The following is a 12444-nucleotide window of genomic DNA, read 5'->3' as shown; positions in this document are numbered from 1 at the left end:
AAGTGAAGTGGTGTGTTCCCTTCACAGTCCGGTACGGACATGTCAGCACCACAACCTGACAGGACTTGTAAGCACTCAAAGTTGCCCAGCTCAGCAGCTCTGAATAGTACACACACACACACACACACACACACACACACACACACACGCGCGCGCGCACGCACGCATGTACACACACACACACACACACGTGTGCATACAGAAAGAAGTCAATGGGGAGGGGAACATACAACGGATGTCAGACGTATTTTCATCAAAGCTTGAACAAATGACAAATGCTTCTTCACTCCAGTGGTTCTCTGACACTGTTGATCAGCAATGTATCTCCTACGCAAACCAATCCAGTGTTTAAATCAGGGTTGACTGGAAATGACAAGTGTGTGTCTGATCCACCAGGCATGGGTGTTTGCAGGGGGAAAACCCCCATTCAGTCCTTGCTGCAGTGGACCTCTGCGGCATGGCCAGACTTTGCAGAGTGGTTCCCTTGACAACGTCCTTCAAATAACCGTTCCTGTATTGTAACTAGAGTAAAATGTGTAACTAACGACCACCCGGCCCTTGGGGCCAGAGAAAGCGGTCTTAAGTGGCAGGTGGTCCTTAGTTAGAGGTTTGCACCGGACAACCATAATGAATGTGAGACCGTCCGTGCCTGGCGAAGTGGTCTGTAGTAGCAGGCTGGTCGCTAGTCACTGTGGTCTTTAGTTACAAGTTTTACTGTAGTAGCAGGCTGGTCGCCAGTCACGGTGGTCGCTAGTCACGGTGGTCTGTAGTAGCAGGCTGGTCGCCAGTCACGGTGGTCTTTAGTTACACTGGTTTTACTGCATCTAAATGTACGTGTACATAGAGTGAAGTTTGAGTGAAGTTTGGACGTTACACCAAACAGTGCAGCCATCACTCACTTGTGTACGGCCGTCTGTCCCTTCGTGTCGGCCAGATCCACATTAGCTCCGGCAGCACAGAGGAGTCGCACACCCTCCACCACACCAGACTCTACGGCAAGCATCAACGCTGTCTTGCAGTCCTCCTACATACATTGTGATTACCCAGCCGACACCACAAACACAGATAGAGAGATGATATCATAGAGATATGCACGGACATCATCCTCATAGTACGTATGAACACACGCACACACACACACCATGTAGAGGCGACGGTTTAAAATAGGACATAGGTTGCAAACCTGAACGGTCTCAATATTCACTTTCTCTCTTGGTATTTTGATTAGAAAACGTATGTCACAGTGAGACTTCGATGTGTTTTACTCAGCGCCAAAATTCCATGGCTCTGCGATGAACAGAAGCGCCATACCAAGCATTTGAGTTTTTGACGTGTTGCTTCCCACTGCGACTTGAGTTTACGACTTTCGAAAAATCAACTTCTTGTCGCAGGTAAACAGCGGCTTGCCTCTCGCCCATAAGCACCGCATACCAATAAAAACTAATGGAAGCACACACAAGGCTTATTGTTACTCTGTACTGGCAGTCGTGGAGCGATAGCAATTACCTAATTTCAGACCCAGAGTGAATTTGACGTGCACTCTAAAACATGTCCGGTTTGGAGCCACCTGATTTGAAGCAAAAAATTGGGCGACTTGGAGGCAATGGGTCAACACAAAGGAGTGGCTCAGTTCGATTGACTCTGGCCTCAGAGCAAACTTCAACATGCCAGTTTCCTTCCACAAACATATTTCGAGTGAACAATCAACGCTGATGATCGGTTCGGGTCTATACAAATTTGGCTGTCAAGCCGTTCCGGTATCGAACCGTCGCCTCTACCATGTATACGCAGGAGAAGCACGCAAATCTGCAAATGCGCTGGATGTGCACTCACACATTTTCTCTTGATAGCAACGATAGCGGATCTGATTCTGAATGAAACAGACTAAGACAAGCGCCAGATAACTGTCTAATCCACACAACTGGCGAAGCCATGTGAATCGACCTAGCAAGGTCTAGTGTCCTACCATTCTAGCAAGGTCCGTATCAGCTCCACACTCAACAAGTGTGCTGACCACCTCTTCATAGCCTTCAGACGCTGCATGGCACAATACTGACATGCCACTCGAATCCTACAATACACATGAGAGAGGGGAGAGAGAGAGAGAGAGAGACACACACACACACACACACACACACACACACACACACACAAGCAGAGAAACAGAGAGAGAGAGAGAGAGAGAGAGAGAGAGAGAGAGAGAGAGAGAGAGAGAGAGAGAGAGAGAGAGAGAGAGAGAGAGAGAGAGAGAGAGAGAGAGAGAGAGAGAGAGAGAGAGAGAGAGAGAGAGAGAGAGAGAGAGAGAGAGAGAGAGAGAGAGAGAGAGAGAGAGAGAGAGAGAGAGAGAGAGAGAGAGAGAGAGAGTGACAGGGAGTGATAGAGAGAGACAGAGCCTAATCAGTTGAGAATTAGAGATGAAGCAAATGAATCCAGAACAGTGCACTGTAATACATCTGCATCTTTGGAGAGATGGTGTGCTGTGACAAATAGCGCCAACAGCAACCTATCAGAAGTGCTACATGTGTATATCATGTGTATATCATGTGTTATAGGATTGGATGAGGGAGAGCAAAAAGAAAAGGCACCAGTTTCAGAACAACAGACATAGCTCTAGGTTAGAAGCCACTTGTCACTTCAGGTGACGAGTTTCTGGGTCTTGATGTGCTGTGTCTGCACATAGCATGGGTTTTCATCTGGAGATGCAAACTGGCTCACATATTCACTTCATTGTACCAGGATACAGGCTGGCTGCTTGCTAAGGTGGCACGGCACCGATGCACTACTCTTGCCCCCAGGTCATCGGTGAGGTGTCAGTGCAGCATGCTCTGTGTACGTATTGTAGTGTTCTGACTTTCATTGCATCATTCCCACGTGTCTACTGGTGTAGCCAGTGGGTTGGAATGTTGATCCACAAAAAGCCATACATCAATGCCACCCCCAGCAGTAGCAGTAGCAGTAGTTTCAAAAGCAGCACTGCAATCACAACTATCAACACCACCACCACCAGAAATACCACCAACAACAACACCAATAGGAGCAGCACCAACACCATTACCAACACCATTACCAACACCAGCAACAACACCAGCAACAACACCAGCACCGTCAGCAGCATTAGGAGCAGCACTGTCACCACCATCAACACTACCGGCAGCAACACTAAAGCACCACCAACGGCAGCAGTAGCAGCAGTAGCAGGATTAGGAGCTCCACCATTGCCAACATCACCACCAACAGCAGTAGCAGCAGCAGCAGCAGCAGCAGCAGCATTAGAAGCAGCACCACCCCCAACACCAGCACCAGCACCAACACTAGCAAGATGCTGTGACTCACCAAGGCATTGCAATCCGCACCACTCTTCACCAGAGTTTCAATCATGTGGCAGTGGGTTGGCGTTGGACAAACTGCCTGGAAAAGGGCTGTCTTGCCTTCTTTATCCTGAGCTGTACGCAGCAATAAACAAAACCAAAAATAGGAGTTCCAAACACGCCATCACGGCAGTTTAGTCCCGGCATCATGGTTCCACTGTCTAGCACACACAACTGGCAAAGCCATGTGAATCGACCCTGACCCCCCCCCCCCCCCCCTCTCCCATTGCAGTCCTGGTCTACACCACAGGAAGCACATTTGAATAGGACGCACACGTTCGCCCGCATCTCCCCCCCCCCCCCCCCCACACACACGCACCCCCCCCCCCCCCCCACATACACGCACCCCCCCCCCCACACACACACACGCACCCCCCCCCCCCCCTGCCAACACACACACGCCCCCCCCCCACACGCACCCCCCCCCCCCCACACACACACACGCACCCCCCCCCCCCCACACACACGCACCCCCCCCCCCACACACACACACGCACACCCCCCCCCCACACACACACACGCACCCCCCCCCCCACACAAACACACACAGTACACAGTGTAGCATTACCTGTAACACTAGCTCCTCGCTCCAGCAGCATACTGACAACGTGCTGATGGCCGTTGTGAATCGCGTACATCATTGGTGTGCAGCCGCTATGGTCTGGTTCGTCCGGTAAGCTAGCGCACTCGTTCAGCAAGAACGTACACATCTCAATGTTACCTGCAGTAGCCGCTATATGCATGCACGTATGACCTGTGTCTGAAGCTGCACAAAAACATAGTGTAGAAAGAAGAGTATGACAATGAAATAGAATGCTGAAGGCAACCTTGCTAAATTCACCCACACCTGCTCAACTACAGCTGAGGGGTATAAACACGGCCGGTCTAGGCAGCTCGAGGTAATATGGTCAATGCACAAATGTGCAGAGTAGAGCTGAGGGGGATATGTATTTAAAAATTAAATCTAACGGATCCGCGACGTGCCCGGGTAGGTGGGAAGCATCTGTGCAATGCATCCGCCCCATATGCAGGAATCAGATGCAGAGTCTAACTAGTTGGGGAGGATAGCTAAGGTTCACCAACCAGATGGGGGTGTTGCCTATCACTTCTACGGCTCGCGTGTGACTTGGTCAGAGTGACCATTCCTTATCCGTAAAAACCCGTAGCACTGCATGGATCAAGGCGCAGATACAGCTCACGAAGCGGTGGGAGGTGAGTGGATCAGACCCACCACCAAAGTGGTCAAAGACCCCCCCCCCCCCCCCCCCCCCACCTGCATCCATGTTACCCATGTGTCAGGCCATGAGTTCCAATCAACAGTGAGTAATGCAGTATGGTTGGGAAATGGCCGGGGGAGAGAGTGACTAGCCGCTACAGTATACAGAACGAACTCTGATCGCACTGCAATGGCATATTCTACAGTGCTGGCCAACGAAACCCAATTACACGCGTCAAGTACTCATCGGGGCGCTGTGCAGTCCCACAGCTGTCAACACTGGGCTCTGTGTTGGCTCAGGACGTTATCATGACTCACGCCCATGGCTCAGGACGTTATCATGACTCACGCCCATGACTCAGGACGTTATCATGACTCACGCCCATGACTCACGCCCATGACTCATGCCCATGACTCACGCCCATGACTCACGCCCATGACTCACGCCCATGACTCACACCCATGGCTGGATTTCATTGCCCAGTAGTGTACGTGCATGTCACAGCACGTCAATCATGTGGGAAGAAAGTGAAATGAAACAAACTTGAAAATCAAGTATTGGTGCTGGAGCACAATCACAATGGTGGATACTTGAAAAAGGACCTCATGCTTGCCAGGGCATGGTTCTTGAAAGGGATGGACATGTATTTACCCCTCCCTTCCCCTCAAATACACACACATACCCCCCCCCCCCCCCCCCCGGCCACTTGCATGCCCATACCCATCCCACATGCATGCAAACACCCCTCCTGCATGCACACAACCCTCCGGCATACATGCATACACCCATCTGGGATACATGCACCCCCCCCCCCCCCCCTCCCCCTGCCACATACATGCACACACCACTCCACGCATACATGCACACGCCCATCACACCATCCCGCATCCATACTCACACCCCGGCCCCTCCAGTCTCCACGCACACATGCACACACGGCCGTACCTTTTGTGTTGATCAAGTTAGGTACACCGTACTCCACAGACTTGCGAACGTCCTCGTAGTTGTTCAGGTTCACTGAGCGGAGGATCTTCTGCGTCTGCATCACTTCTAAACGTGCATACGGGTTCTTATAGGAAGACGGCTCGGGGAGAGGGATCTCCTCGATGTCGGTTTCTTGAGCCGACGCCATTCTGCCCAGAACGTGTGTGTGTGTGTGCGTGTGTGTGTGTGTGTGTGTGTGTATGTGTATGTGTGATGAGAGCCGGTCGCAGGTGTGCGTTGCGTCCTTCAGTGAGACCGCAATACCTTAGAAGATACCGCTGGAGGATGAAGGCAAACAACGACACACAAAACCAGTATGACAGATTCGAGCGGACACAGCGTCAAGCAAACCAATTCCAGAGACCGGGACTGAAGTTCTACACCCAACGCACAACCTGAGTTTGGGCGATTCGCCGGGGGTTTGAATGAATCACACAAGCTAGTGCAGCCAAGATTCCGATACCAAGAGTCAGTGTAATGCAATCCAGTCATGTACTGTGAGGGCATGATGCAGGATATACTGTAAAAGCCATTATTCTAACGAGGTGCATATATAACGATTCCCTAAAATTGACCAGTTTCCCTTTATTAAAGGTAACGATTCTCACTCATCCTCAACGCTCAATACCAACAATATGTATCGATTTCTGTCTAACATTTTCTGTTTTAACGACAGATTTCTCCTCGTTAATTCGTTAGAGTTAGCACTTCGTTTATATATACAGTCAACTTCGCTTATAACGACACTTGGCGGGGCATCAAAAAGGTGTCCTTATTCGCGAAGTGTCGTTATACCCGAAGTCTCATTATATGTATTACAGTGGGATGGGACTTTGCTCTGGGCATGGAAATTCTGTCGTTATTCGCGAATTGTCGTTATATCCGCAGTCGTTATTAGCGAAGTTGACTGTATATGGCTTTTACAGTACATGACTTGTGTGCAATGAAATCACTGGTAGGGGTGAAACGGTTACCCTTTAATTAAGGTTACAAGCGGGTACCTGGCTTAACGGGCGGGTTATCGAATCGGGTACCCTTTAGCAGCAAATCGTAACAGCTACTATACAATAGCCTTCCACATTTCGCGTGAGGACATGCAAAATCATGCAATTCACCGCAAGTACACTACATCGCGACAAGCGCTACATGCACACTTACCGCGCTACATGCGCACTTATCGCGCTACATGCGCACTTACCGCGCTACATGCGCACTTACCGCGCTACATGTAAAAAAAGTCAAAATTGTCATGTGTAGCGGGATCGAACAACCGACAACACATTCAAACAGTACATCAAACTGTACGGCTGTACACGCCAGCTATTAATACCGTGCCATGCCGTGCCGTGCCGTGCCGTGCCGTGCCGTCCTCGTACACGACTAACGGGTACTGGTTTGATAACGGGTCAGCAGCTAAACAAATGGGTAGTACCCGGATCACTCCTTTCACCCCTGGAAATCAGTCTGTTGCTGGGTAGTGACTAGTGTCCCACCATGCCACCACCATCACCATCACAGTACATGACGTAATTGTGTTGCATTACATTCTTGATATTGGACCCATGATGACTGGCTACTGCAGTTCAGTGCTGGTGCGAAATTCATACAATGAGAAAATTCTAGTTAAAAGTTTTTACCTGCCTGCAAAGCAGGTACTGAGGTAGTGCCCACTCGACGCCGCTTCTCTTCTTTGCTGCTCTGACGGTGTGCTTTGCATTCAAATCATCCACGACTCTAGCATAGCACACATTGATACCTCACTCCTCAGCCTCACATGACCGCCAACATCTAGGCGGTGTGAATCACCGGACACTTGCAACGTTGAAACACAGCGAGTAGCTCTGTGGTGGCCTGGATTCTGCTTCGTCGATCACTGCAACTTTCTCCCTGCGTGTGTGTGAAGATTTCTCTTGAACAGCAAAGCGAGTTACCGATCTACCGGCTTCAGACTCACGGTTCTCAACTATAATATCGAACCACCGTCGCTAGCATTCGTATTTGCTATAATTACACGACGGAATTCGTTTGCTCGCCACGTCCCGTCGCACCAAGCTGGCGATGGCGACAGATTCAGGAGTTCCGCCTTGCCGTCCACCGGTTACAAACACAGAGAGTCGCACCACCCGGCCGGTAACTTTAAAACGCTTGATTATGAATTTCAGCCTCGGCCTGCTCGCTAACGTACCCTCACAACTAACTAATTACTTGATGTGTTCCTAGAAAAAAGGCAGCTTGACTTTGACTTTGACTGTTTGAGGCCACAGATAAATCGTAAAGTGCTGATTGTGTTGGCATTTTCAAGCTTCTGAGTACTGTCCATCTCCGGCTAACACGCTAGTGTTGATCGGTCAGGCGATCAGTCGCTCAGATCAGGCCGTCAAACCCTCTTCGTGTGCGTGCACTGATGCAGCAGTCGTCCTGGTACCACTACCAGTGCATGCTTGCGTTGACTTGAGCCGGCCGCGCCATGGCATGGGCATTATGTCAACGCATTCGCATTTTGTTGTGGGAAACCCCTTTCTGCATCGCGTCCAGCGCGCTCTGCTCTGTCCGGGCAACGCCTTCACATAGCAACAAGGATTTTGCCAATCCGCGTGATTTTATTCTGACTGAGTGCGAGGGCATACATGTAATCTATGCAGTCTAGTAGTACTAGTAGGTCTACGTAATGTCGTAAAGATTTTATTGTAAGTCTCGTACTCGTAGACCATGTACTTGAGGATGTAGACGGGTCTACTGATCATGAATGTAGCGCATCGCGCTAGCTGGGTCGACCCGGCCCAGTCTGGGACCCAGTCTGGGAATCTAATCACCGCGCGCTACTACGGTACTACTACCACTACTAGTACTACTGGTACTACTGGTACTACTGGCAGTACTGCCACTACTTTTTTTTTTTTTTTTTTTTTTTTTTGTAGTAAAAGCCTCTTTTACGGGCGAACAAAACACAATTTGCCATGGCGGAGGATTGAAAACAAATCACATAATGATGACGTCGCATGTGATCAGACAGCAAGAGAAGCATAGCGTAGTCCGCACAATCACGGGGCAAGGCTCAACGGGACACCCTAGCCTCCACGACAGCCAGGGAGGCACAGCCATCCATTGGAGGCTGCCAAACTCGGCGAGCCCCACGCAGACACATGACACTCGAACGCAGCAGGGCGAAAGACAGCCTGCAGCGGAGGTGGGCAATTAGCACAGAATACGCCTCCCTCCCACGTAGCGACTGGAGATGTGCAATCCGGCTCACCAGTGCAGCGGCACCCTTGCCGCATCCTCCGGTGGAAGAGAGCACAAAGGGGAGAAAAGTGGATCGCTCCACTTCTCGGACTCTCCGATCATATCGACGCCGTTTCTCTTGCTCATGGTGCCGGTAGCAGCCAGAGAGAGAGGAGGTGCGGTTCAAAGACGCATAAGGGTTGAACACCCGTACATCAATAAAAGTGCGTTCGAACCGACCCCCCCCCCCCCCCCCCAAACTCCACTGGCCACCACATCCAAACGAGCTTGATCCTCGGTTGATGCTGACCGGAGCTGAAACTGCTCCCCAGTCAGGGGTTGGAGATGTGGCTCCACTGCGACGTTGTGGGCGACACCCTTCAATGAGCTTGCCAGTATGTCGCACACCTCGTTGTGGCGGATCGAGGGGAACCCACCGAAAGGACAGGACAAGGCGTGAGCAGTGGTGAATGCCTTCTCGCAAACACAGGTGGTGGGCAGGCGAGAAGGCGTCCAACCGTAACGGAGGCAGAGGCCATCCCGGAATTCCCCCTTCGACAAAGCGAAGCCATGGCGAGCGATGGGTCGGCAGGTAAGCCAGCTTGATGCTCCCTTCTCCTCTGCCAGACTGATAGCGAGATCGAGTTCGCTGTGTTCGGTGCGGAACGTATCGGCAGCTATCTTCATTGCATTTCTGGCCTCAGAGCGAGCCTGACTCTTGGCCCTGCGGACACAGGCAAGAGCATCATCGAGGTGCTCTTCTTGCGCCATGATCTTGTCGTACAGCGCAGTGGTGATTAGCCTGGAGGTGCCGTACTGTGAGCCAAAAGTGGCAGGGTTGGCCACGCCGAGGCCTCCATGCCGGCAGGGGAAAGTGAGCAAAATGCGTTCAGCTTCACTGGGCGCCGTCCGTCCACTAATGGCAGGGATTAGGCGGCGGTGGATGATGTCCTCCAGGGGTTCCAGCTGTTCTGCAGCACCATCGAGAACCCGACACAGGAAGGACCACCGGTGTTGGAGGCTGTTCACCAGTGCAGAGTAAGCTGCTTGAGGCTGTGACCGGGCGAAATCTGTCAGCTTGCACAGCTCCTGCGACCAGGTGGCCACCTTGGAAGCCACAAACTCCTGCACAAACTGATCAGTTCCGATGGCTGATCCAAGGTGACGGCACCCGTCAGTGGTGATAGACACACCCGTGCCGGCGAAGATGGTCTCGGCTGCCTCTAGCTTGTCCCGCTTGACGACGAGGACGGACTTGCTGGGGTTAATGAAATACCCGAACGCCGGCCCATCCCCGACGAGTCGGTCCCACCACTGGCGGAGAGGGTTGAGCCCGCCACCCGCGGACGAGTCATCCGCATACCAGCTCTGGCGTGTTCCTGGGGTTGCCACTCTGCGCACCAGGGGAGTACCCCCAAAGCGTACATCGGCATAGCAAGAGGATCTCCCTGCGTTGTGCCTTCTCGCGATAGGAGGCACTCCCCGTCCACGAATAGGCGGGCCGGCTGACGGTAGCAGTTTACGATAGCGGGTGTGATGGCTGGACAGAGGTGCGCTACGTTGTGCATACATGCTTCTCTGTTAAGGCGATTGAACGCATTGGATGCATCCGCCATAAGCACAGCGTCAACGTCTTCTTCATGGAACGTGTCGTGCATGGCGTGAATGGCCGCCTCAATGCCACATTCCTGGCCTCCGCACATCTGCAGTGACCCTGTCGCCTCACGAACAGAGTCCCCCGCCACGCTCAGAATAGCCTTGCCGATGATACGACGGACGGTTTCGCCGATGCCTATTGGGCGCACACCCGGTTTCTTATCTAGAGGGATAAGCCGGCATGCCGTGTAGGCTTCCATCGATGCTGGGTTGACGTACTGAGTGGCGATTCGCCGGGCACAGCTGGCGAGAGCATCACATAGGTCGTCTGAAATGTCCCCAAACGCTGTGCACATACGCCTCCAGCCATCTGCGTCCATCCCAGACGGCCCTGCAGAACCGGTGGTATGCAGTGCAGCTTGGCGCACAGCGGTCCTGTCCAGCTTGGTGAAGAGCACTGGGTGGGGCTGTGCTGGGGGTTGCCCTGGGAGGAGAGCCGCTGCTGTGACTGCCTCGCCCTGTGGGTGCTTACTGCGCAGCACATCAAGCACGGTCGTTTCTCCAATGGTGTCGTCAAGATCAAGAACTCCACCACCCATGTCGGGGGAGAGTTGACGAGTGACTGCCGAGAGCCTGCCACGCTCAATGTCAGACGCAAATCTGCGTGCCGGGTCGACCGTGTGTCCCTCGTGCCGTGCGTTTCGCCTGCGGGCCTTGACGATCTGGTCTTGGATAGTCACGGATTCTTGGAGTAGCACCTGTACGTCTCCGGAATCCCACGAGGCAATGCGGCGCCCGATGCAAACCTTGTGAGCTGCTGCCGCTACGGTCCCGCCAGGTTTCTGAAGGAGCAACTGCTGCATTACCATCGCCGTTTTCAGGGCGTAGTCAGCTGCACCTGAGGAGTTGTTACCAAAGGCGTGGAAGTGTGAACTCAGCATACGGATAAAGGTTCGGCCCGTGCTGCCCATTGGTACGTCCAACAGGTTTGGGGCAAAATGAACTACCTTCTCGTACGCCTCGGATATCCGGTTGGAAAACGTGGGACCGTCCAGATCTCCCATTCCGAGTGTGGGGTCCCGCAGGGGAGGATGGGGTGGCAGGTCCGGGATAACAGGATCAGCGACGTCCATTGTTGCTTGGGACATGTTGAGTGTGGCTAGCAGTCGGACATCGTGTGGATCTACGTCCCCACTCGCTGGTAGGTCAACTAGGTCCACTACGGTCACGGTGGCACGCTCCGCGTCCGCTGGCTCAGGCGCTTGGCTGGCAGGTTCGACATCAGCACTGCCATTGGTGTCAGGCGAGTTCGGCACCTGTACGGGTACTACAGTGCTACTGCTAGTACTGGCACCGGGAGGCGAGCTCGACCGGGCTGTGTGAGGTGGTCCGTGACGACCGTCTCTGCACTCTGCAAGTAGGGTGGTGGTGAGTACTGCGGCTGCACTCTCGGTGACTACTGGCTTGTGCACATTCGAGACATTTGGTACGGGTACGGAGTCTAGTGTCGTATCGGAAACTGCGGTTGCTCTGTTGTCGGAGCTTGTCGACGTCCTGCTGACAGTATACTAGTAGAGAGGTTCCGGGGTACGATTTTCCGTGCCAAAATCCGTATGGCCGCTACGGATTTTTTCCAGGCGTGCTCCATACGATTTTTCGGCACGAGAATCCGTGTAGACTGGCTTTCATACGAACCATGCTTCGTATGGAGATTTTGCGTCATCGGGTGCAGAAAGATTTTTCGCGTGCAAATTTGGTACGAGAAACATCGATTTTTCGCGGGAAGTTTTGATTTCGGAACAAATTTTCAAAATAAAAAGGCATAGCGCGGGAATGTGACGTGTTTGCGATCGTAACCTAGGCAATGCCGGCAAACACATAAGTTCCGTACCCCGGAACTTTTCACTGCTCGAAAACGACGTATAAAAAATCCGTAGAGCCTCCACGGATTTTGGCACGAAAAATCGTACTCCGGAACCTCCCTAATACTAGTGTGGTCCGTAACCGTATCACGAACAGGGAGCCCTACACATATGTGTAGGGCTCCCTGATCACGA

At 52.4% G+C, this 12444-nt stretch overlaps 1 protein-coding gene across 1 annotated transcript in view; it reads right to left on the bottom strand.

Moving 5' to 3' along the window:
- Positions 1–7851, bottom strand: part of LOC135819099 (ankyrin repeat and EF-hand domain-containing protein 1-like) — an 18388-nt gene extending 10537 nt beyond the window's left edge. The window contains exons 1-7 of the mRNA XM_065332247.1: positions 7207–7851; positions 5531–5847; positions 3937–4134; positions 3334–3443; positions 1967–2071; positions 900–1024; positions 1–99 (exon numbers count right to left, since the gene is read on the bottom strand). The exon at positions 1–99 is cut by the window's left edge and continues 50 nt beyond it. Of these exons, the coding sequence (XP_065188319.1) occupies positions 1–99; positions 900–1024; positions 1967–2071; positions 3334–3443; positions 3937–4134; positions 5531–5717 (824 nt within the window). The 5' untranslated portion in view covers positions 5718–5847; positions 7207–7851. The remainder of the gene's footprint in view (positions 100–899; positions 1025–1966; positions 2072–3333; positions 3444–3936; positions 4135–5530; positions 5848–7206) is intronic.
- Positions 7852–12444: the final 4593 nt, after the last annotated feature.

This window comes from Sycon ciliatum, chromosome 6, assembly GCF_964019385.1.
Source record: "Sycon ciliatum chromosome 6, ocSycCili1.1, whole genome shotgun sequence".
Classification (NCBI taxonomy): Eukaryota; Metazoa; Porifera; class Calcarea; order Leucosolenida; family Sycettidae; genus Sycon; species Sycon ciliatum.
The sequence above is the reverse complement of the archived record's forward strand: the minus strand, read 5'-3'. Positions and strand labels throughout refer to the sequence as shown.